This window comes from Podarcis muralis, chromosome 6 (assembly GCF_964188315.1).
Source record: "Podarcis muralis chromosome 6, rPodMur119.hap1.1, whole genome shotgun sequence".
In the NCBI taxonomy this organism is placed as follows: Eukaryota; Metazoa; Chordata; class Lepidosauria; order Squamata; family Lacertidae; genus Podarcis; species Podarcis muralis.
The window spans coordinates 27,275,990-27,303,047 of NC_135660.1; the positions used below are offsets into that span (position 1 = coordinate 27,275,990).

General features: G+C 42.4%; 1 protein-coding gene across 1 annotated transcript in view; it reads left to right on the top strand.

Annotated features, from left to right (window-relative positions):
• The window catches only part of SLC9A9 (solute carrier family 9 member A9), a 258,450-nt gene that overhangs the window by 178,299 nt on the left and 53,093 nt on the right, over window positions 1–27,058 (top strand). The window contains exons 13-14 of the mRNA XM_028731220.2: window positions 18,664–18,712; window positions 24,695–24,774. Of these exons, the coding sequence (XP_028587053.2) occupies window positions 18,664–18,712; window positions 24,695–24,774 (129 nt within the window). The remainder of the gene's footprint in view (window positions 1–18,663; window positions 18,713–24,694; window positions 24,775–27,058) is intronic.

Genomic DNA, 27,058 nt, shown 5'->3' on the forward strand with positions numbered 1-27,058 from the left:
GGAAAGGGAGCAGTGGGGGCGGTCCGTCCTGGGTGTCATCACTGAGGGGGGGTGACATTCAGCGCACCGCCCACCAACGACTCCCAAGCCTACCCCAAGGCATCGGGGGAAGGGGCGGAGCTGCACTGCCTTGCCAGCGGCCCTCCCCCTTCGTTTTGACAGCTCGGGGGAGGCTTGGGAGTTGCGGGCAGGTGGTGCACTGTTGTCCCCCGCTCCCGGGCTGCTTCATGGAGGGGAGCCTCCCCTGAGCTGTTGAAAGGAAGAGGGAAGGGAGGAAGGCTGCTGGCAAAGCGGCGTGGCTCCCTCCCCCCGCCGCCCAGGAAGTAGCCCACCATGGGCGGCTTACTGCGCCCCCATGGGCGGCTCGCCCCTGGGATGCTCGCCCTGCCCCCCTGGGAAGCTTACCTCGCCCCCATGGCCCCGCCCCCAGGTGCACAGCACCTGCTCTGCTCTGCTTCTGCTCATGGCCTCACGGGGAGATGAAGACTCTGGGAAGTGCTTTGGGGCCAAGTTACCATGGCTGTTTTATCATACTTATAGTCTGAATAAGTATATACATACATTCAGTGAACTAGCTTCAGTTAGGCTTCCTTATAAACTATCCCGTTGAGTCTCACCATAACAGAGAAGAAGCAGTCCTAGATGCTATGTTTCTGCTAATGCACTACACCAAGGTTTTGCATTGGTACAAGACAAAATTCCTTCTGAAAATTGTATGGCCACAAGTAGGGCTGACATACGTCTGGGTTTTCCCTGACACATCTGGGAACTGGGCTGCAAAGTGGCATCTGGGTGGATTTTTGCTGAATGGGTGAAATGTATGAGGAAACCCGTAAGTACGGCAAGCAGGGTGATAAAAAAAAATGCTTTAAAAATCTCCCAAAGGTTCAAAACCTTACTTTTGGGAATATGGCAACCCTAGCCACAAGTTAAATCACTCAACTTCTGAGTCACTTGGCTATGAGCAAGCAATACACCAAAGGTAGGAGAGTTGCACAGTCTCTATAACGATTAACTTAACAAGTGTTTTTCGGTAATGATGCTCCACATTTTCCCCCGGGTGGCCCATAACCGTTTTATTAAGTGTATCTAAATTCAGAGGCAGCACCTGCATTGTAACCTGAGGGGCTGGGCAAATGCAATTATAGAGTCCTCTGTTAATCCATTGCAGAGGTTTCATTTCCCCCATTCTTGTGTTGTCTCTCTTTTAGACACTCATAGGGAGGGGAAGCAAGTTTAAAAAGACATTCATTCCACTAACCAGCCGTGTTGCTTTTCTCATTGCTGCCCTGCCCATTAATGTGGCCAAAGAAAGAGATGGGGTATTTGCAGAGAGAAACACATATCAAGACTTCTTGCCTCCTTTAAGCAGCTTCACACTTCCATTCTGTCTCAGCCCTAGAAGCCCTAGAAGAGCATCCCCTCAGTTCCTTCATCCAAGTCATTTATAAAGACATTGACCATCAACAGGTCCAGGACAGTACCCCTTCTCTGTGCATTTCTAAAGATCCAGTCAGCAACTGGTAGTTCATCTTAAAGAATCCATGTAACAGGATCAATGCAATAGTTCCATCATTTTATATAGCAGGTAAAAGGTAAAGGACCTCCGGTTGGTTAAGTCCAGCCAGAGGTGACTGCGGGGTGCAGTGCTCATTTTGCTTCAGGCCGAGGGAGCCAGTGTTTGTCTGCAGATAGCTTTTTGGGTCATGCGGCCAGCATGACGAAACCGCTTCTGGCACAACAGGACACTGTGACAGAAGCCAGAGCGCATGGAAATGCCATTTAGCTTCCCACCTATTTATCTACGTGCACAGGTGTGCTTTTGAACTGCTAGGTTGGCAGGAGATGGGTCAGAGCAACGGGAGCCCACGGGGATTCAAACCGCTGACCTTCTGATCTGGAAGCCCAAGAGGCTCAGTGGTTTAGACCACAGCACCACCCGCGTCGCTTTAACATAGCATTTTAATATTAATATACTTACACGTAATTCGTTCACTCACTGGCAGAGGAAGAGGAGTGCGGGGGGAGTGCACCAACCCCGGCAGCACAACCCCCAGGGTGCCATCGCAGCTGCCCCCCCCCACCCACAGTGGGCGCCACACCCCCGGGACACGCACCAGCCCCTGCCTGCTCTCCACCCCCGGTGCCAGAGCATGAAGCTCCACCACTGCGTTCACTGCTTTTTTAAACTCCAGTTGCCTCACATAGGAAAGCACTCGAGAAATCTGAGTGAACTAAGAACTGCCAAATGGACGAAGTAACCCCATCAGAGCTTGTAATTTGCTCGCTGAGTTACGAATCCAATGGTACAAACTTTGAAGAGACTTCTCCCTTTTTTGCATATTTGAAATATCTCCACATCATTGTGCATGCACAATACCAAATTTGTGTGTCTGCACAGCACCAAAGTAGTTATTATGAATGTGGTGTGTGTAATATGCCATTGTTTTCCAACCCCATGTGTTACAATGTCATGCATCACAGCGTATCTTCCCTGATTGGCTGTTTCCATGTGTGCATTATTTCCAGTAGTCTTGCAACTTGGAGTTACTGTGGGTGGCAGCAAATGGTTGAACACATAAAATTTCCCAATAACTCTTCCAGTGCTACCCAGTAGCCACATCTAAATTTTTGCTTACCAAAATGATGCTGAACAGAAATGGTGACCATGACTGGACTATCGAGATCAGGAATGGATGCCCAAGAATAAGTGAGACTTGGAAGAAGGGGTTGTACAAATCTGCATGGCTGCTTCCTTCAATGTTATTGATAGTTGCATGTATGGTTTCAAATGAAACTGATTAGTTCCTTTGGCAAAGGATAGCTAAAGGGTTAAAGTAAAATCACCCCCTCTCATGTATTGCAAATGGAGCTTTCCATTTATTTCAGAAGGTAAAGGTTACACTGTGACCATGATAGCAGCCAACATCTGACAGCAGAGTTTGGCTGCTTAGTCATGCAGATCACTCAGGTGCAGAAATTCTTAGCTCGCAAACCTCTTGGTCTGAATTACAAAAATATTAAAGCCTTCTGAATCCACACCAGGGTTTATTATACATTTGATTATAAACCTACCGGATCCAACTGACTACTTTTGAGTTTCAGCAGCATCACAACCAAGAATTTAAGGCTATGAAGCTGATTCCAATCTTTTGCTCAAGCAGTGTTTAAAATCTGCTGGTTACCAGTCCTACTACAAAATGAAGCAATAGCACCCTAATAGTTTCCTACCATCAGAATTCACTTTCAGTGTGGCAGAAATTCAGTGGTGTTATTGTTATGCATACATATATGATGCATCTTCATAGTTGGTGTGGTTGCAAAAACCACCATTTTTTTTAAAGTCGTCAGATTACATTTCCTGATATTGTCTTTCTAGGCTAGCTGCCCAGAAAAGTTGAAATTGGTCATCTTGTTATTTAGGCTAACACCTCAAAAGTGCTTAATGTGTTTTCTTTCGGTTAATCACATCAACAGTAACATAATACATCTACAACAGCCTGGGCTTCCTTCCAAAGTCTTGCTGGTTATAGTCAAGGAAAATAAAGGAACAGGCACCTAAAGTGATTCAGAGAGGAAACATCATACAGCTCTAAGAACCATAGACATAATTCACTGGAGGGATCTGTTATTCCTAAGCCAAGAATTAACTAGCCTCATCTGTAGGAAATTGTCAAAATACATCTGGGCACAGTTTTCTTGTTCTCGTGCTTCTCTTTTGTAAAGTCACTTCTCATTTTTCTTGGCTAGTGAAGCTCATTAGCAGTCAAAGAAGGATGCCAACAAAACAGTCTCATTCCATTTTTTTTTCCTTTCACCCCCCCCCCTTTAAGGGAAAAAAAACACCCTGCATTCCTCTCTGTAAAAGTAGTGATTAGAACAATTAGGCAGGGTGTGTGTTTTTTCACCCCTATTGCATGCAAAAATTCTTCTTGTAGTGTGATGGTGTTTCTGTCTCTTTGCATTAGCAGAAAATGCATTTTTAATCATGCTTCAGATGGAGGGTTTCTTATTAATTTCATTTTGGAGCTATTTGGCTCCCTTGCAGCAGCAAGAGGTGCAAGGGAGTGGGGGCTCAGGAATTGCAAAGTGTTGGGATACCTAGTTTGTGCTCGTTTGTGTTATGTCACTTAGCTGTTGTTGTGAAGACTGCAGCAAAGCCACTTCTTTTTGTTGTTGTTTAGGGCTAGTCATTTCACAGGCTTTTCAAACGCCCTGGTGCAGATATGGGAGGGAAGCAGCTGACACCATTACTGGTCATTTGCCTCCCTAAGCAGGTCATTAGCACTTGCAGTCTGAATGGCAATCCCATTTGGGCAATAGGAAAGATGTCCGGTTACTTTGCCAGCTACAACTGAATTGTATATGGTCTTGGAAGCCTTGGACAGCATTTTCAAAGCACCATGTTAGAGCAAATTAGTGAATCAGCATATCACAAACTTCCTCAGGTAGGGAAATGCCCAGGGTGTCTGAAAGAGAAGGAAGCAGGCACTATCAAGTGACGCTAATAAGAGAGAAGAAACAATGAGGCAAGGAGAAAAGAAAGTTAATAGTGCTCAATACTGGAATAATTCTACTGGAGGGAAATTCACAATTTGTCAGGCTTCCATTAAGTAAATGTTACCATATTTGGTGTCTTTTAAAAAAGGTAAAGGACCCCTGACAGTTAAGTCCAGTTGCGAATGACTCTGAGGTTGTAGCGCTCATCTTGCTTTACTGGCCGAGGGAGGCGGTGTTTGTCCGCAGACAGCTTCCAGGTCATGTGGCCAGCATGACTAAGCCGCTTCTGGCGAAACCAGAGCAGCACACAGAAACGCTGTTTACCTTCCCGCTGCAGCGGTACCCATTTACCTACTTGCACTGTTGTGCTTTCGAACTGCTAGGTTGGCAGGAGCTCAGACCGAACAACAGGAATTCACCCCGTCATGGGGATTCGAACTGCTGACCTTCTGATCCACAAGTGTGCTGATATAAAAAATATCCATGTTTTTCTTTACTTCTGTTCTCTGCCTAACATAGAATGTGTATGTTTCACTTAGAAACAGATAAGGATTGTTGCTGATTTTTATTTTTTCAAATTTTGGTCCAGAAGTGGGGCCTGTGGGGCACCTCATTGGGGCTAAGCTGACTGAGACTGCAATCCTATTGACACTTACCTGAGAAGATGGCAATCCCACTCTCATTTCCTCCTCCACCCCATTCCCATCCCCTTCCAGATGCATAATTCCCCTGTTCAACCTTCCAATAAAATACAAAAATATAGCAAGCGGTTAATGTCAAGGAGCACCAAGTAAAGTAAAAAACAAAACCTGCCTCCTCCCACCTCCAGTCGCTTTAAAGGCCCCTTAATAAAATATATTCAGTGCAGAATTATATTGCTCCATAGGATTCCACATCAACTTTTTGTGCCAGAAATGCCCAAATACAGAAAAGTAAGCAAAGAACAGCAGGGCAGGGCCATTTTCTGCTGCCATCCAATTGCTTTGGATGGGATATGGTCCCAGTGCAAATATGAGGGGATGAGTTGTACCTCAAGATGGATGGACCAGTTAGCAGTTGGTAGGACCGGGCTGGAAGCTGCATCTCCTATCCTACAGTATATCAACAGCAATGGGTGCAGGAGGTCTGTCACATAAACAAGTCCATTGGAGAAAACAAAGAGCAGACAACAACCATGAAATAAGATGCCATTTCCCTCTCCCTTTACAGCAGAATTGCAGTCTATTAAAATAATAGTCTAAAAGCAAATGTAAAAGCAGGCAGCCTTTATTTGCTACTTTGTCACCGTATAAGAACTGCACACACAGTATTTCCTTCCCCCATTTGCTTCATGATTGTTTTATTGCTGTGTGACATTGTAAACATAGTGCACACGTAAAAGGTGGCTTAAGGAAACAAATGCCAAGGCACAGAAATGGAAATATTACCATTTGGCATTCTGCAATATATCTGAATGCTTTCCTATAAATATTGCTAACAAGTTGGGTTTTATTTTTGTTTGATTTGTTATTTGCCCTTGATTTGTCACAGGATATTTCAGGATATATATTTTTTTTCAGCTTTGTTTTCACATTAAGGACCTGCAGGTTTATTCCTGGGACACTGGGGGGCATTTTTGTCAGACGAGTTTAAATCAGCTTGCAGTGACTGGGTGGGTGAATATTTATTTGTTACACTTTTATCGCACAGTACCTTAGGTTGAGAGAGAACGGTCTGGTTCAGTGATGCAGCTTTATGAGAACATGCCATGGCAAGCACCAAGCTCACCAACATTCACCTTCCCTCCTATTCTATCATTTGTGCACAGTTGCTGGAGTTCAGGCATAACAGTAAACTGTGGTTTGTTCAAAACAAAAAATGGAAGCTTCCAATCACCTCCTCCTGTGTGGAAAGGAAGGAGAAGGGAAGAGGCAACATGGGAACCCAAGGCAGACCCAAGGCCAGTGACTTACTCACAGCTACATACCTTAGATCAGGGATGTCCAACAGGTCGATCGCAATCTACTGGTAGATCCCTGTGAGCTTTTGGTAGATCGCGGTCGATCTCTGGCTAAAACTTAGTGTTGCTAAAACTGACTCCTGCAACGCCTTCCATTGTTGTATGATCTCTGGAAGGGAAGACGGAGCTTTCTCTGTGCTGCTGTTTTGATCCATAGCGATCCATTTGTGAGTGACTAAAAAAATGGGGCTTTTTTCCTCCCTAAAAAAGCACTCAACAACTTTGAGCTGAAACCCCCCCCCCAAAAAAAACCAACAACAGGGGTAGATCACTGCCAGTTTTTAATTCTGAAAGTAGATCGCAGTCTCTTGAGAGTTGGCCACCCCTGCCTTAGAAAAATTCTGTAAAATACCCATATGTCTACATAGAAATGTAAAAGAAGAATGCTGACAAGTGTGTCACATAGTACTTTTGAATGAAATTAACTGGTTTCTTAGGTACTCCAAATGGCATCAGACAAAAACCTGGCATTCATTGGGGACTAATGGTTGGGTGCACCTCCCTATTAACTGCACTCAGTGCTCAACATGGGCTTCTCTCTACAGTGGTACCTTGGTTCTCAAACTTAATCTGTTCTGGAAGTCCGCTCCAAAACCAAAGCATCCCAAAAACAAAGTGTGCTTTCCCATAGAAAGTAATGCAAAATGGATTAATCCATTCCAGACTTAAAAAACAACCCCTAAAACAGCAATTTAACATGAATTTTACCATCTAACGAGACCATTGAGCCATAAAATTAAAGCAATAATCAATGTACTGTACTATAAAATAAATAAGACAGTATTGTAGATGATGAAAGTTAAAATAATTTTTTTTCTTACCTGCATTGATGATAGTCATTGTTTGGATGGGGTTTTTTTATCCATTTCCACAGTCACACAATCAATCAGGCAATCAATCGGTAGCTGAACTGGGTTCCACACAGTCACAAAAACAAATTAACCGAGAAAGCCTCAAAAAGCAAAACACAAAATAAATAGCAAAAACAAAAGCACCAAACTTAATCCGTTCTGGAAGTCCGTTTGACTTCCGAAATGTTCAAAAACAGTTTCTAATTGGTGCAGGTGCCCTGGAAGCAATAGCTGATAGCCGCATCAGACGTTCAGCTTCCGAAAAACGTTCGAAAACCGGAACACTTACGTCTGGGTTTTTGGTGTTTGAGAACCAAGGCATTTGAAAACCAAGGCGTTTGAGAACCAAGGTACCACTGTATATGCCAAATGGCTTAGTGGGGATTTGAACCTCAGTTTCCCACACTGAAGCCACAGGAACACAGGAAGCTACCTTACACTGACTGAGGGTGGGTCTCCAGAATTTCAAGCAGCTCTCTCCCAACCCTACCTGAGATGCTGGGGAATTTACCTGGGCAAATGCTCTACCACTGAGGTATGCCCCTTCCCCTACAAACGTGTGTCTGTGTTTGTGTTTCCTGCTCTCGATTTGTTTTTCCCAATCCATACTATAATGAGGATGACATCTTGAGTGCTGGAATGGAGGATCTCATCACTGCAGGGAGGAGTGAGTAATCTGGGAGCCCTTCATTTTCATCACTACAATTCTCCTAAATTAAGCACAAGAGAGAGAAAGTGTTGTTACAATGGAGTCGCATGACTTGTATCTCTCTCAGCAAGGCAGGAAGGATTTGTTTCCTCATGGTATCACTTGATTCCTTTTAGCAAGAAAATCCCCCCATGTTTCCTGAACATATTTCAAACGTTCAGTGAAAATGGCTTTCTGCGAGGTGATTGTATGCATAGCGGGGAGCAGGATAAGAGATCAGTTTGTAGGACTTGGTTCATCTTAGTATTTGTGTTCACATAATATAATACATCAGAACACAGGCGTGATTATCAGCAGCACACAAGCTGATGATTGGAGTTAACAGTATAGAAAGAAAATAGGAATGCAGACTACGGTTTGCCAAGAATGCAGATCACATTTACTGCCAACAAGGGACCAAGAATAATGTCCCAGCTGAATGTTATTTATCCTGAAGGATTTTTAAAAACAATTTCAATTCTAATGATTTATTTGAGATAGTGAACAATGTTTCCAGTATTATACAGTTAATAATTCTGTACTGACTTCAGTACATTGGTTATGGATAGCCACAAGATATAAATTTACTCATGCAAAAATATTCCAAAAAATGTTATATAATCACCACCTTTGTAAATTAAGTTATAAATCATGGAAACCAAGCATAGTGTGCATTAATGCAAGCTGTTTTCAGGGGCTGTGTGTGGATTTAATTTCACAAGAATAGGTTTTGATCTTCTTAAGAATGCTTCACGTTTCCTTAAAATGACCATGAAGATTTTTGTTGAATAATACTAGAACATTACTAAAAACTAGAGATGAGAGAGAAATTCAATTCAGTTCACATTTAAAGACAATAATTTGCACTTTTCAAAACCATATGCAGACCAAAATATAAACATCCTTCCAAATTTACACTTTTCTGAATTTTGCATTGCCATTCTCCAGAAAAGTAATGTATACAAAAATGCATACATTATAGTAAAGTGTGCATAAAAATACACATATTCGTGAAAATGGATTATATTAGGGCAAACTGTTTTGCAAAAAGGTGTATATTCAGCCAAACTGTATACAAAGATACATATATTGGGAGAAATTGGCACTAAAATGCTGCTGAATTTTCCTGAGGGCTTGTGTTAAAACCAGTCAAATCAAACCAACAATTTCCCCCCTTTAACCTCCCCACCCAGGAGTCTGGTGTCAAGGCCAGCTGTTACAAATTAGTGATGATTGGGTCTAGTGTCCTATAGCACCACTCCTCTCCATTCGGTTGCGGGGGGGGGGGGGAGACAACCACTAGCAAAGCAAAGCGGGAAGACAGTGACAAAATGTTCACCTGCTTTGCAGCTGACCTGGCTACTGCTCCTTTTCTGCTGCTGGGGGTCGGCTGCTAGGATGCATCTTAAACTGCATCCTAAACTGCCCGTCCCAGCAGATTTTGCCATAGTGTGCCCTGCTCATTTTCTGAACAGCAGCTACATTCTACTCCTGGTGGTCCATACCTAAATCATATAAATGTCTTATAGGAAGAATATGCCTCTTTCTCTGGGGGGTTATATCTCTTAAGCATCTCCCTCCCTCCCTCCTTCTCTTTCTCTCTTTGCTTCATCCCAAGATATTTGTCAGAAAGTTCAATATGAAAGCTTTTCTAGAGGCTTCACTTCACTGATTAATGTTGAAAGATGTGGTTCAGTAGAAAAGTAGAGATGCCACTTTTTCTCTCTCCGGTTTCCCCATAACTATGTTAACCTCCAGTGTATTGGATTTTGCAATGAGTTGAAGTGAGAAAAGAAGGTAGAGCTGCGTTCTGCCTGAACAGTAATTTGAGTGAGTATTTCAACTGTTTCCACTGGTTTCAAGTGTTCAGATTTCTCACTGGTCCTTCCTTGCTTGCTAAGCCTCCCCGTCACTTTTCTGTCTGGCTTAATTTTTCATATCACAAATAAAACAGAACATACCTACTGCTTTTAACGAAATAACCCATTTTCTCTCTTTAGGTTCAAATGCATTTGGTATGATTTCAGAAGTAACAGTGCAGCCAATTGAGATTTCAGCAGTCAGTTTAAACAACCACTTCCAAAACATTTATTTATTTATTGAACTCTCTTTACAGGCCATACTATCAGGTGATATACACAGCATACAAAATTACAATAAGATAAATGAAAGCATCAATAAAAACATCGGTAAAAACATCAATAAATACTGCTTGGTAAAAAAAGAAATCCAGTTTGCAGAGGCCAGTCTGAATAACACAGTTTTTAGGAGACATCTAAAAGAAAGCGGGAATGATTCCTGCTGAAATTCCATTGGCAAGGAGTTCCACTGGGCAGGATCTACTACACTATAGGCTCAGTCCCTAGTAAAAGTTGACTAAATCTCAGGGATGTGAGGAACCACAAGAAGTGCCCCCATCAGATTATCTAGTAACAATAACTTTATTTGGAGATAAGCAAGTTCACTGGTGTTTCTGTCCAAAATTTTAGTTAGCCCCTTACCAAAATGAGGTACAAGATACTTAACCCGCAATTATTCCATGCCCTCTGCCCCCATTTTATTCTCACAACAATCCTGTAAATTGGGTTGGCTGATGGATGGCAAGTGTCTCAAAAGAAGTATGAGGAGAACTCCACTGTTTTCAGAGAAGCATGAGAAACCCCACTCATGAAACAATGCTTTCCTGACTATATAATAATAATAATATTATAATAATAATTTATTATTTATACCCCGCCCATCTGGCTGGGTTTGCCCAGCCACTCTGGGCGGCTTCCAACAAAATATTAAAATACAGTAATGTATCAAACATTAAAAGCTTCCCTAAACAGGGCTGCCTTCAGATGTCTTCTAAAAGTCTGGTAGTTGTACTTCTCTTTGACATCTGGTGGGAGGGCGTTCCACAGGGCGGGGGCCACTACTAAGTCTGAGCCAAAATAGTTCATGAAAGTAGTTTCTACAATATTCATTTTCAAGTTTCTCCTAAAGTGTCATAAGGAAAAATTGTCCGCTTACTTGTGCATTTAACAGCTCACACAAGTGTGACCTCCTTAGTTCACTTCAGGTGCTACTTGCATTAAGGGAACAAGTATGGTGAAAGGGGCAGCAAGCTGTTCATTGAACCCTGTCCAAGATGCGGTGCTTCTCCCACTATATAAGTTAGGGCATAACCTCTGGAGCAAGAAGCCTCCTCTGTGTGTGGAGGCTCCCCTGGGTAATCCTGGCTCTTCACTTCAGACGTTCTGCCTCATGGTGATAGTGGGAGCAAAACATGACTAAACGTGTGGCCCTGTGTTCAGCATGCTTGCCCCTTTCATGTGAGCAATGCCTGAAGAGGATTCTTGTTCATAGAAAATGCTACCATGGTGTGATGTGAGTTCCTGCTCCAGGGATTAGCACACAACTAACAAAAAGTAAATTGCTTTAAACATGCATATAAATGGACCATTGCAATGTGTGGATTTATCCTAATGATGGATGGCATCTATAATTATTATTGTTATTGTTGTTATTATTATTATTTATACCCCACCCATCTGGCTGGGTTTCCCCAGCCACTCTGGGCTGCTTCCAACAGAATATTAAAATACAATAACCTATTAAATATTAAAAGCTTCCCTAAAAAGGGCTGCCTTCAGATGTCTTCTAAAGGTCTGGTAGTTGTTTTTCTCTTTGACATCTGGTGGGAGGGCATTCCACAGGGCAGGTGCCACTACCGAGAAGGCCCTCTGCCTGGTTCCCTGTAACTTGGCTTCTCACAGTGAGGGAAATGCCAGAAGGCCCTTGGAGCTGGACCTCAGTGTCCAGGCAGAAGGATAGAGGTGGAGACGCTCCTTCAGGTATACTGGACCGAGGCTGTCTAGGGCTTTAAAGGTCAGCACCAACACTTTGAATTGTGCTTGGAAACATACTGGCACATAATAGAATACATAACGTAATCTAGGCACATTATACCCTTTGCAAGTGTGCAAATGCATGGGTGACCCCAGCCCCGAGCTGTATACCCATAAAAATGTAGCTCATAAAAGAGGCGTTCACATTTGAATAAATATTATTCCCTAGTTCTATTCTCGCAATAAATAGAGAGGATTAGAATTGCTGCTCCATAGGTCAGGGTTCATTCTTAAGATCACTTAAGGTGCACCATTTACTTCTGAGTCCTCTTTCAGGCAATGCACATGCAATCCAGATGAGTGAGGTATGGTGAAGAAGTACCACTTCCCACTTTGCCAAAGCATCCTTACGTCAGTTTTCTGATAATTTTATGTAAAATCACGCTTTTTAATTCAGAATAATTATCTGAAGTGTTCTCGCAATTACTAACGTGAATTTGAATCGAATGCACTCTTTTGGAAGAGTAGGCATAATCAATTCTTTTATCAATTTTTGGCCTTTTGTAGTAAGGGATAAAAGTGCTCAGTTCTGATAGGGGTTAAGGGCTGTATTAGAGTCGCAAATACTCTTTGAGAAGTACCTACTTCTCTTCCTTCTACTCTCAACCCGTTAGAAATGTCTGGTCAATTGGATTAAAGTAGGAATTTGTTGTGCTAGGTTTTACTTCTCATATTAGGCTAGAAACATTAGGATCTTCTTTTATACAAAGTCAGACCACTGTTTCATCTATCTTAGTATCGTCTGTGACAACTGACAGCTGTTCTCCAGGATTTCAGAGAAAGGTCTTTACCAGCTCTTCCTGGAGATGCCAGGGATTAAACATAGGACTTTCTACGTCCAAAGCAAATGTTCTATCACTATGCTATATTCCAAGGCTAGTGTCAGTAACCTTTTCACCAGCCCCTGGTCCTGTGAGTTTCACAGAAGCTCGACAGGCATTAGCAGGAGATATTGCTTATTTTCATGTCTTGAAAAGCTTCATCCATTCATGTCTGAAACTCAAGTTCACTTCACTTGGCTCCATGCTCAAGCTTTGTGGTGAACCTTCTTTGTAGTGAACCCTGCAGATCAAAGGGATGAAGATAAGTGGAACAATGAATTCTTAGACTCATGAGGTTGTTTGGCTGGCTGCCTCCAGGATTAGCATATCACAGGGTAGTGAGAGACATCTTATCTAAGGAGTTCTTTTTAAAAGGAACTAAGGTTTGGACATAAGGGTCATCCTCAGGGTGGGGTGGGGGAGTCCGCATGGGGGTTAATTCAGAGTTTCCCCAATATTTATTCTTATAAAAAGCTAGTAGAACAGAGAGAAAGGCTTGACAAAAATGACATCCTTGCCCATGTACAGTGGTACCTCGGGTTAAGTACTTAATTCGTTCCAGAGGTCCGTTCTTAACCTGAAACTGTTCTTAAGCTGAAGCACCACTTTAGCTAACGGGGCCTCCTGCTGCGGCCGTGCCGCCGGAGCTAGATTTCTGTTCTCATCCTGAAGCAAAGTTCTTAACCCGAGGTACTATTTCTGGGTTAGCGGAGTCTGTAACCTGAAGCGTATGTAACCTGAGGTACCACTGTATAGATTTAACAGCATAGATTTAACGGGGTACCCATACTTCCCATAACCCATACTAAATGTGAAGTATTTTGGTAACAATGGAGCTACACCTCAAAAATAACACAGACCTGCCCCTGAAAATGGTACGTCCATGTTGCATATCCCCTTTCATAGAGCATTGTACAACTTGCTTCATTACACTGGGTGCTTCCCCTCAAATGTCAGCAGTAGTCAATTACAGTACGTGGCAAAATCTATAGCACTATGTCATCAAAACATGAGGTAAAATGTAATATGGGCATAGAAGGAGGGAGGGAGGGATATACTTTTCACTCTTTCCTTTTACTATTTTACCTGTTGCATGGCTTTAAAATATTTTGTGTTGTACTGCTGTGTACTCTCAAAAATGTTATAAATAAATGCATTTATGGAGGGCAGTGAGAAACTCGATCCAAGGTTGCCATTTTCTGGGGAAGTCCTGTGTTTCTTATAGCTTGTAATTATGCCTGAGCTCTCTGTGATAATGGCCTCTCACCCAGTACTCTGGGTGGGTGGTGGTTGCGGCTTGGCGTGGCTCCTTGTGGCATGGAGGTTATTGTTTTACACTTGTGGCTGGCCATTGCAATCCTCCTCAGCCAGCCGCTGGAGTTTGCGGGATTGCATGCCAAAACTCAATTCAAATCAGTCATTCATGGCCTTTGTTGGGGGTGGGGCAAGAGCAGCAGACCAAAGTGAACAAGTCTTCACTCCGCTCTCCCATGGGGGGGGGGGGTTTAAGCCCAATGTGCTGGCCAGCCCAGTCAGCAAAACAGCAACCTTCCTGCTCATCCTATATACTGTTCTCTTGGTTGATGTTGCTTAGACCTTGCTGCGGCTGAAAATGGTCATTGTATTCAGGGCCAGGAAGGAATTTGTCTCCAAACAATTTGGCCCTGTTTGATGATTTTCCCTTCCTCATAGCAATCATCACAACTTTCAGCATTGGGTGGAATCTTTAATCTAATTCCGGGTGTGGGGTGATTTGGTGCATTGCCCCGATCCCATTCAGGTGCAATGTCACAAGGTAAAAGGATATGGGTGGAAGTTTCTGTCCTGAAGCCAAGCGGAGGGCAGGTGGGCCATAGAACTTCCAATCACAGCTGGGACATGGGGCAGCTTAGTTGACCTGCATCTTGAGATGGTCCTTAACCCAGGCACAACCCTGGTCAAAATTTCCACTTTCAGTCAGGAGACTAATTCTGGATACATGCCCAGTAACTGAGCCAAAGCCTACCTACATCTGTAATCAATAAAGTTATGGCCAGTTTTTAATCCCATAAAGTTGCTGTGTCAATTTGTTATCCTCTCAATACATCAGTCATCCGTCTACAGGGAGCATGCTGTGTTTGGGACTGCAAATGTAATCAGCCACTTTGTACAACCATTATATGCATGCCTATCAGCTCATTTTCCCTATTGGCTCTTGACAATAAGTGAAATGGAGTCAGAGTTTGTGACACAGAATGCCATTACTGAAGCCCCTTTAGAAAAGCTTCCTGTGCTGGCTGTGCTTATGATAGGCAAATCAAAAATAGCCAGGCTCTCCACCATCTCTGCCAAAGCCAAATGGTCAGGCAGATGAACTGACTCTCATCAGAGGCACATGATCTTGTGACTACCCTATCATTCCTTTGCTGTTACTGCCTTCAAAACCTTGATTCAGCCCTTCAAAACATTACAAATGTAGGCTTCTTTAGATGTGCTTTTTGGCTTCTGAGCCCTTAGGACACACAATGATTACCTCTTAAAGCTTCTCTTGGCAAGTGTGATGGATAGAAATGTGCTGTTTTTGAAGATTCATTACACAAAAGCACCGCCGTAGGGTATACATGGAGTATAAGGGCCAAATGTTTTCCATCTCTAAGCCGCACTGAAATAACTGCAAGTGAAACAGTAGACACTTCTCCATGGATAAACTGTCCACATTCATTATGCACTTCAAAAGATCTAAGATGATATGGCATCTAAAACAATCAATAGGATAACTATTTCTGGAACTTCCTTAGTAACTGAAAGAATGGATTATAATACCTAAGGAAATTCTATCGTTATGCTTCTTGCTCAATCAGCATGTGGATTTTGAGTTATAACTAAACTTTGAAACGGAAAATTGAGTTATAAAGTGAACATTCTGAGCGCACGTCTTGAAGTGTTATGGCTGTGATACAAACTGTTTCTTGTTTTCTCTGGGAATGTATAACACCCATGTTGCAAACCACTGCTGAGTTCTGGGGTCACAGGTGGGCACCCACAAAAGTTTCGCTGTGGGTGCCTGGCCTCTGCCGCTGCTGCCCATTGCCTTACCTCTGACTGTCTGGCGTTGTGGCGCCTACTGGGCTGGGGCCTCCGCCTCCGCCATGGGGCCTCTATTGAGGCCCGCTGCAGCCATGCTTCTGGGGTACATCTGTGGCCGCAGCGGGCCCCAACAGAGACCCCATGATGGAGGTAGAGACCCTGGCCCCACTGCAGTGCAAGAGAGCTGAGCAGCAGAGGCCAAGCAGCACAAAATGATGTGACATCATGATGTTACATCACATCTCATGCGCCGCTGGGCACCCAGAGTCTGGGGCCCAAGTCAGCGCCTCTGTCTGGGGTGAACTCGAGATGTTACTTCTTAACTTCAGAGCTCTATGCAGCAGGGATGGGAAACCTGTGGCCATTCATACATTGCTCCCAACAGTCCCAGCCAACATGAAGAGATGGTGTAGTTCAGCAACTCAGGAGAGACACAGGTTCCACACTCTTGCTATGCAGCCTTGGTCTGAGATATACTGAAGAGACAGAACCCCGTCTCAATTAAGTACCTTCCCTTTCAATGAGCTCTGATAGCACTGCAGGTAACATCCTTCTCTCATATTAGAGGAAGTTCTTCATTGTTAGCCCTGCCTGTACCCGTGGAACACTTTACCAGCTGAGATCTGCCATATCTGGAAGCATGTCTTTCTTAAGTGAGCTTTTGAGACCTTTATTTGTAGACTGTGGTGGTTTTTTTAATATAAGTGTCCGTCAAATTGATTTTACACAGTATGTTTCATCCTATCTACTAGTTCCTTTTGATTGATTTATTCAATTGGTCATAGTTATTTCATAATAATTGTATTTTATAATAACTGTATTCAATTTTAGTTTAAGTTTGTTTGTTTTCACCCTAAGAAACTAAATAAATTGAAAAGTGGGTTATAAATTGTCTAAACATTAAAGAAATAATCTTTTTAATGGATCAAATGATTCCTACAAAAAGTAGAAATGGAATTTTTAAAATGCAGTTGTGATTTGTTATAATTGACAGGGAGTTAATGCATAGAGAGATAAAACGCTAAGCAAACTGCAAAGTGGTCTTAATGAAACATTTGGTCGAAGAATACATTTCCCCTGCATCAGTGCACTGTACATTAGCTCACTAGACCAGCTCAAAAAGGGCAGCTTGTCAGAAATTAGGGGGCATCCAGTCACAGATATCTGTGCTGCACAATCTGTTCCTACTTTCACCACATCTTTCTTTCTTCTGATATTGCGAATCATAGCTGTCACTTCAACCCACAAAAGAGAAGCAAAGAAATCCACTGAGGCCAACACTGGAATAAGGACTCAGAACAAGAATGGAGAACCTGTGTCTTTTTCCAGCCCCATAAACCAGTGATTGATTCAGGCATATTATTTGATGCTCATGTGATATATAGAGAGAAAGGAGGGGGAGGTCACACCCTAGTTGTCTGGTCTATGCTATGCCAAGCCTTCTGCATTTGGCCTACTCTTTGAGATACCCTTCTTGCTTAGCAGTAACATCATGCCTTCCTCTCCCAAATTATCCATGGCATTTGACCAAAGAAAATGTCCATGCACCATGTTCTGCTGTATATACTTGTGTACTTATTCGGTATGCATAGTAAAAGGCTTTGTAATAGTCCAGTTAAGCATATAGAACATTAACTATATGTTGTTCTGCTCTGGGTATTTAGCTCTCTTAAGAACTTTGGTGTTACTGTTACTCAGATTTCTTCGTGGCATAATATAAGGGTGTTTATGCAAACAGCTGTCATTCATTGGCAGGAAGAGTAGTCACATGCAGCAGAAACAGGCCCTGCCCAAACTTTGCATGCCACCCACACAATCCACCAGCCACACGCAAAGTGGCTCTGTAAACATACCAGTGTATGGGGCTAGCAAGTATGGCCCCATGATTCCCCTCATGCATTCCTTGAAAGATGAGACATCATATGAACTCCACCCCACCAACCCCAATAGTTAAGCAGGTTGGACCTCTCAAATGAATTGAAGTCTTGGTTCTTCAAAAGGTGAAACAGACTTCATCTGCTGGGCCAGTTCTACACCTTACTAGGAGATGTTCACTAGTACTGTGGCATAATGATGCCGTCAGGAGGTATGTTTCTGGAGAGTTTGCCTAACAAGGATCTAGGCAAAAGTAAAAAATAAATCCTTGTTCCACCATGTCTGACTGGGTATGCTCAGTACCCAAGGCTGCCTCACCCAAAAGCCTTACAGGGTCAAATGGTCCATTAGTGCATTCAGGGTTTATTCCAGCACACAAACACCTTATCCAAGCAGTGGCCATGAGGGTAACAAATTATTTAGTAAAGACCTTGCTGGTCCTTCTATTAAACAAGATGAAGCTATCCAGCTCGAGTACGAGATTTTTTTGTACAAACATCATTTAGTGTATCATCATTTATTAATTTTTAATTTCATTATCACATGTTTTACCAACATGGGAGACACCCTTTGGATCGTCTGCCTCAGGCACCAAAACGTCTTAGTGCATGTCTAAGTAAAGGGGACTGAATGCTTCAAAACATTGATGCGCCAAAGGAATCATTTACTTACTCTATAAAGCAGCCTGGTATTATGACCATGAGAGCAAGAAAACACCAAAGCCTAGGTATGCCTGGGCCCTTGTTTTGCACTCTTGTTGACTGACATCCATTTCAATAGCAATGTAATCTGCAATGTAATTATAGGTGACTGGGAGGACACATCTCCTGAAAATTTTTTATCTCAACATTTTGCTAGTTTTAGGTTGTTTTCATATTATCTGCTCTCTTACAGAGAAGCAGTTGCTTCACAATTAGTATGTTTTCCTGCATTCACCATTTGCTTGCTTGCTTTTTTTTTTTTTTAACAGGGTGGGTGTCGATCCAGATGAGGATCTGAAGACAGAAACTGCTACTCAGGCAAGTTGCAATCTAAAATAGAAACATTTGAAAGAGATCTGTGTTCAAACACATGTGCTTCACGGACTTAAAAAAATATCAAAAAAATCTCTGCTGTAACTTCCAGGAACCCCAAGGGAAATGACCACTTTTGCCCCCCAAATCACAATATTCCGACGTGAACTTCTTGCATCCTATTGACTCCCAGACTGTAAAATGAAATATAGTTTGATGAGGAGTTTCCAATGAACATGAATATATGTTGAAGAATAGCAGACTTTATTTTTTGGTATAATTAATGTCATTTGTAATCTGATGCATTTTTCATAATAAAAGCACTTCAGAAAATAGTTTAATCCCCAGGAATAAATCAGGGAATTATATATTATTCAGATTCTGAACTTTGGGGACCAAGTCTAGGTCAGGATATTATAAATGTGCACTTGCCATTTTAACATAACTGTCTGAATATATTTTAATACCATCTGTCTCTTCTGGAGTCTGTGGACTCTATTCTGAGAACTGAGCCGTTCCTGGCAAGGTTGAGCATGTAGAGTCAATCCCTAGTTTTTAGCACGTGTTCAATCATTTCTGCAAATCTCAGTTTGCATAGCAGTTTCTTGCATCTTCACCATTCCAACTCAACTGTCCACTTCATGCTTCTGACGAAGTAGACCTATGAATGCCCAGGCCACATTAAATTTGTTGACATAATCCAAGCCTATGATATGGGCAGTACCCACATGTGGAAGCTATCCACAGAGCTCAACAGAACCATGTTTGCCCCTTTTCCTTTTCTTCATCTGGCCCCCTTCACCTGTGCAAGGCAACATGGATAACTTGCATTACATTAAGAGGAAGGGCTAGATAGGCATATGTAAGATGCACAGACTTCCCCCCCCTGTATCAGCCCATTGTGCTACTTGCATGGGTACCATAGCATCATGCAGGGGTGGGGAACCGATGGCCTTCCAGATGTTGCTGGACTACAGCTCTCCTCATCTCCAACCATTGGCCATGCTGACAGAAGTTGATAGGAGTCAGAATCCCACAACATCTGAAAGGTCACAGGTTCCTCACTCCACAGATTATATAAGTGCCCTTATAAGGTTGTGGGCATTTCCAAACTATTGCTTTGTCGCTTTCAGTTTTGAGAGAAGGGAGGTGACAAGAGCCTTCTCTTGAAGTGGGGACTTCTGTCTTGTAGACAGCAGTCAAACAGTCCCCTGGACTCACATTGGCATGGTTAAACTCAGCAGTGGTTGGCGGGACAATGCTGGCAGGGCAGGGTTGTGCACCTGGCTTCCCAACATTGAACGTCGCAGCCTCTTACTGAGAGCAGAGGTACTGGGAGCTTTGCATGTTGCAGCCATGGCAATGGAGTCAATTTGATGCTCCTGCCACTGCTCCCACAGCATGCCACGCTTCCCCTTGTCTCACCCCTCCTCTTAGTAAATGGCAGCAATGCACGCAACCTTCCTGCACCAACCAGTTAACCACTGCAGTTTACATTACGTTATCCTTATTGAAGCATTCACAACTTTTTGTGCCACGTCAGATCTGTCACTTCCCAGTGCATTTATCACTTGCCCTGCGACGGACTCGTAGCTCATTTATTTCCACTCATCCACTAATAGTCTTTCATAATGCAATATTGTGAGACCATCAATAATGTTCAGGAATAATTGAATGCAGCCACTTCGCTGTGTTTCAAGCATGTTTAGAATACAAAGCTAGCCTTGATGTACACCAGCGGGGGAAAGGTTATCATTAAGTTTCCTCATTTATTTAGTTAATTAAAAAAAGGAAGAATTATTTCCTGCCTGCCCGCCATAAAAGACCTCAAGCTTGCAGATACAACTAGAAAAGGTTGCAAATAGCAACAGTATTCATGAAATCTTAAAGCAGTGATAATAAAAATACAAACAGCAAGAAATCACAGCCAAAAATAAATAAATCCTAATCACCATTTAAATCTTAACTAACAAATTCAGCCTGCTTTCTAAAAACAATGATGATGGTACCAGGTAAATATGTCTAACAAGTGCCATGATTGTGGCACCACCTAGGCCTAGTGTCAGGGGTCAGCACCAAGGTAGAGGGTGGAGCCCACTACTATAAGCTAGAGGCTACTGTATATGGGAGATCCAGTGAATCTGGGCAGCATTCAACTAGCTCATTCCTTCAGTGCAAGGACTTTTGGCTGCACATCCCTTCCCTCTTCTCTCCCCATGCCCCCAGGGGCTCCTGTGGAGATGGGGAAAGTGCAGGGTTTATGTAGGGAATGGAGGGGAAAGTTCTGTTGTGCAAGTGGAAATCCTTGTGCTGATACAATGTGTATATTGAATACTGTCCACCCTGTCTGATAGTCACCTGCCTTATCCCCAAAGACAGTAGTGATCAGTGAGGCTGTGCAGATGGCTCAGTGCTGCTCACCTGCCTTCTGAACACCAAGCACTGCTGCTTGTTCTTGAGAGAGAGGAGAATGGGGAGCAAGGCATGGTGCAGGTATAGGTGTAGAGTCAATCTGATGCTTCTGCTGCTGTACCTGCACTGCACCTCAAGCTACCCCCCTCCACCAAAACTGGCAGCAATGCTCAGTGTTTAGAAGGCAGGTGAACAATCTCACCCTGATGGCACCATCTCACTGCCTGCTACCACCCAAAGATAGGGCGCATGGAGAAGGGCGTCTGGTGAGGATTTCATTGCCAAACAGGTTCATATAAATATAGTTTCCGTGGACATTAGGAAGGGCTACATGCTCTCTTATAGAACTCTGGTGTTGTTGCTGTTAGGAAAAAAATTTCTTCCTTACGATAAACAAGTATATTTTGTAAGAGTCATTCATTTGGCTCTTAAGTGCATCTCCTTGGAGAGACTTTTTATAGTACATATTTTGTTCAGGTGTTTTGGAAGAACACTCTGGGCCTCTTGTCAAGTCCCAGGGGAGAGCTGGCTAACTTAATGAAGATTATTTGGTATTTTAAACTCCTTTATTCTATTAAAACTCTTCGTTGTTGTTGCCGTCCCCCCATCCCCACTCTTTGGAGCAGATTTTGCAGATGCTCAGGGAACTACATGGGAGAGGAGGAGGACATTTGGTTGCACAAGCAAAAGTCAGTGACATGTGTGGAGCAGTATCGTTGAATACAACCCTATACGGTCTGGGGTGTTTCAAGAATAGTCAATATAATACAAGAATATAATATAATAGCCAAAATAATAAGGAATTTGGCGTGTGCATCCCAAAATAAGTTTGGGGACACTGTATGATATACTCACACCTCCAGGAAAGTGTCCCATTTGAGATGGTCTTGAATCACAGCTGACCAATATTTCTTGGAAAACTCAAAGAACTACTATACAGAGAACTTCACGTGGCATCAGACAGACACTAAATGAATAAACAAATGCTTTATTCATTAATACATACATATTCTAGTCGATTCCTATGTACAGGAAGGGGGGCCAGGAGATGCAGTGCAGAACAGGAGACATCTCCAGCAACAACTAGCCACTTTGTTCGGGATTATATATAGAATCATAGAATTGTAGAGTTGTAGAGTTGGATGGAACCTTGAGGATCATCTAGTCAGGACTATGCAGCTGTTCCATACAGGGATCAAACCTGCAACCTTGGCGTTTATCAGTAGTAGCACGCTCTAACCAATTGAGCTGTATGTGTAGTATATCATTCAAAGCTACAGAGACATTTCCACGGGGTGCACTATAGGACAATGCTCCCCAGTCATCTTGTAAAACAACAGAGTGCATTTGAAATCAATGAATAAAATCTTAGAAACTAATTCCAGTGTTGGTTTTCTCACACGGCATGAGAAGGTGGACAGGAGGAAGGAAACATGTCATAATTATTGGAAGATTATGATCCCCGTAGCAATGACCTTTTTGTAAGCTATAAACAAAAATAAAATGAAATAAAACCAAATGACATCTAAGCTTGGCAGGAGCAAAATAGAAAGTATTCCCACCACAGCAATGGAAAAGAAATGCTGTTTTTATTGATCACAGAATACAGTGTCCCTCAGCAGCTTTTTTTTTTAAAAAATGAACCATTAATAAAAATAAATGCTGAGTTATTCTATGTGAGTACTGATGCAGCAAAGAAAAATATGGTGCTTGATCCAATTTGCTCAAAAACAGATCCATACCCAAAGATTAAAATCCTACATCACGGTAGGAGAAGACGGGTAAACAAAAAAGAAGTTAAATTTAGTTTATAGGTCAATCCAGTAGTCTAAATATGCTGGCGTTGGTAGGATTGCCATATTTGAGCAAAGTTGTTGAGCTTTGAGATATTTTTAAGAAAAATCACCAAAAACAACACTGCCAACACAGGTTGCTATACATCCAGATTTTCCAAGACATTTCAACGATTTCCACCCGGACTCTGCTTCCAAATGCAGTATGCTGGATATATCTGGGAAATTCCAGGCGTATGGCAACCCCTAGGCTTTGGGAACAGCCAAATTCATAGAAGATAAGGCTATCAATAACGACTATTTAATTATTTAAATGATTATAGACTGCTCATTGAAACATACAGCTAACAAAGTGCAAGAAGGTCAATAAAACATCAATAGATACTAGTCACGATGGTTAGTTCCCATGATGGTTGGTGTGGTATTCCTCTGTGCTTTTATCATCCTCTCCTTGATGGCTAGGGAACATGCTCTGTGGAAAGTGCTCCCCTTGTGCCAGCTGGGATTCCCATATGTCTGTAATTCCCCATACATAGCTGGGATTCGGACGTATGGCAACCCCCATGTCATAAGTGTAAAAATGGTAAAGGAACCCCTGACCATTAGGTCCAGTCATGACCGACTCTGGGGTTGTGGTGCTCATCTCGCTTTATTGGCCGAGGGAGCTGGTATACAGCTTCTGGGTCATGTGGCTAGCATGGCTAAGCCACTTCTGGCAAACCAGAGCAGCGCATGGAAACGCTATTTACCTTCCCGCCAGAGCGGTACCTATTTATCTACTTGCACTTTGGCATGCTTTTAAAATGCTAGGTGGGCAGGAGCAGGGACCGAGCAACGGGAGCTCACCCCATCACGGGGATTCGAACCGCCGACCTTCTGATCGGCAAGTCCTAGGTTCTGTGGGTTTAACCCACAGCACCACCCACGTCCCAGTCGTAAGTGTATATTTCCTTTTTAAAAGCTAACTTTTTTCACTTTTTGAAATATGGCAGCCCAACACTTGCATTCTGAGCAGGTGTGACTCAAGAGATAGGATTTCACTATTAGTCCACTATTGATTCGTAATACCCAAACTTTGGCCACAAGCCTCCAGACAGTTCTCCTGCAGGTAGATCCCAATGAAATTGATGGGAGCTGCACACTGGAAGATGCCTTATACACTGGTCCATCTAGCTCAATAACATCTGGTTATTCCCTGATATACACTGGCTGGCAGCTGCTCTCTGGGGTTTCAGACAGAGTTTTCTCCTAGCCCTACCTTGAGACTCAAGGGATTGAACCTGGGACCTTCTGCATGCAAAGCAGATGCTCTACCACTGAGCCATGCCCCTTCCCAAGGTGGCTGGTGAAGTTAAGCACATCTGGGTCTGCTCAGTACCTGAATGGAAGACCTCCTTGGAAACTCCATATATGAATCATTCAATTCCATGGAGGTGGGATATAAGTATACTTTGTAACTAACAGTACGATCCTAACAATGTCTGCTCAGAAGTAAGTCCTATTGAATTCAATGGGTCTTACTCCCAGGTAAGGGAGGTCAGGATTGCAACCTAAGTGGTAGCTGGTCTCTTAATGGTAAGCAATTTTAGTTGCTGTTTTTTTTATTTAAAAAAATCTGTTTCTGAGCCCTTCTTAATAGTTAATCTGCTTAGTCTAAGATATAAATGGTGAACTGAAATGTGTTTAAAATGGCTTACATTTTTAATTTAGCTTAGCTGCTGCTTATAAAACATCTGCAGGTGTTTTTTTTTAAAAAACTTTTTTCAAAAATATATTATTGCAGGCTGCAAATAACCTGGAAAGAAACACAACCAAAGCAGAAAGCGCTTGGCTCTTCAGAATATGGTATGGTTTTGACCACAAGTATCCTTTTATCATGCTATCACTAATAATTTATGGGAAATAATTTCATTAAAGGTGAAAATAATTTAGATAAGTTTAGCAAGGCAACTGGAATTTCCTTTAATTTTTAAGTACAGCGTGAAATTGAATCATATTGTTGCTACTGGGGGGAAATAGTGGCAGGGAGTTTAAGGTAAGTCCAGAGATAGAGAAACACTGTTTTAAAACATTTCTAGAGACTAAGATTGAACAATTCTCAGTACACCTTACCTCAATAAAGGCATATTCGGTGTGTATGACAAATTATGACTCCATTGTCTCTCATGACAGACAGGTGCCAACAATAATTCTGAAACTCTTGGAAATAAAATAGTTGTTTATTTACTTGTGACACTTACTATCCTGCTTTTAAAATTTTTATATATACAAGTCCACAAGGTGACTTTCTGGGGTGGGGACGGGACCTGAATAACAGGTTGTATCCATTTGGTATCCCATGGCCTTCCATCAGTGGAATAGGGATTGAAGACCCATCATTCCTGACCAGTGGTCATCTTGACTATGGCTGATGGGAACTGGAGTCCAACAACATCTGGAAGGCTCCATGTTGTCTACTCCCTTCAAATCCAATATATCCTCAACGGATTTTTTTTATTTTTTTTTACAGGCAGCTCTAACTTTTATTGCTTCCCACAGTAGATAATTACTTTTCCCTTTGAAAATCCGTTATTGAAGTCATGATATGGAAAGATACTCATATGAAAACTGTGAGTAAATAAGATTTCAGATATAGTGTTCTACCATTTTTTTTCTTCCGGGCGCAGCTAAAAATTCAATTTGCACTGCAGTATAAAAGGAAAAGGTGTTTAAAAATTAATGCCAAGTGGCATCAGAGCAGGCTTTAGAAACATGCTGATGCCATTTCTTCTTCAGAAAGAAAAGTCTGTGACTATGGATATCTTAAAGGTTATAAGCAATATACTGTGCACCAATAGATGCAGGAAAAGAGGGGGAAATGAGGGTTAGAAAGTGAGGCTCAAACTATACGTTGGGTGGAATTATTTACTTCTATCCACTTTTTTAAAAATTGCCTGAGTCAATGTGAAGGAAGGTTGGCCATGGAGGCAGCTTAAGGCTCTCTCTTCCAACTCCAAATCACTCTAAGTTTCATTTTTGTTTGGTGAGGAAAAACGTACAGAACACTGTACTTTCCACTCTCAGCAGAAAATACACAGTATCCCAGCATCTTCTTTCCCCCCGCAGGTGAAAAGACAGCTTAGTGAGATGGCTTTTGAGATATTAAAGGGAAAGGGTTACTGAAATATACTCCGAGTCAAGAGTGGATTTCATGCTCTTTATTCAGCTCATAGTGGTGAGGAGGAATGGAAGTTCCCCCACAATATCTGCTTTATATACATTATTTACACAATGGGCTGCACATGATTGGCTAATTCCAGGATTCTCCTGTAGGCCAATCAGGTTGTGGATTCACTTCCACCTGGAGCTGGATTGGGTGGCTCCTGCGGACCAGTCATATTGCTGCATTGTTCTAGGACCAATCAGACTGCTGCATTTTGGATCCTATTGTTCTAGGACCAATCAGACTGCTGCATTTTGGATCCTATTCAACTCAGTACATAACAGTTACAAAGTGTTTCCCAATCTGCTCATTCTCCATCCTGACTTACAGCCCAACTGAACTAGTACTAGTTAAATCAGACTGGCACCTGCAATTCTGATATTTCATCAGCTGCTGAAAATGTTTCCTCCCTCCCACCCTGAGTATTTCTAAAGAATTGATTTAATTCAGTGATGGTCATTTGTTCTGTACCGTATGATTTTCTCATTTAATGGTGTTTGAAGGATTTTATCGTACATAGCATTATTATCTTACGAGCTGGTGGTTAATCAATATTCTTATAATTAAATAAAATACTACATTTTGTGAGGGAAGGAGACAAGGCAGCAGAGTGTGCCTGAGAAACAGGAAACAGGGAGAAGAGAAAAAGTGTTAGATGTATAGGAAAAGTTAAGAGCAGTGAGCAAGTTCATACCTTAGGCAAATGAAGTAAAAATTTGGAAGAGGAATGGATGAGGAATGGATGAGAGTTGGAGAAAGGGTAGTTGAATCTCTAATATAAATGCTTAATTGATTGTTCCTGAGGAGGTTCTGGCTTCTTCTTCCAAGCCATGCTTAAAATGGCCAGAAGGAAATCACATGCCTGGATTAAGCTGCAAACCTGGGTAATGCATTTTTGACAGGCCCTTTTGTCGACCAGTTGATTTGTGGTGTTCCGTGCTTCAA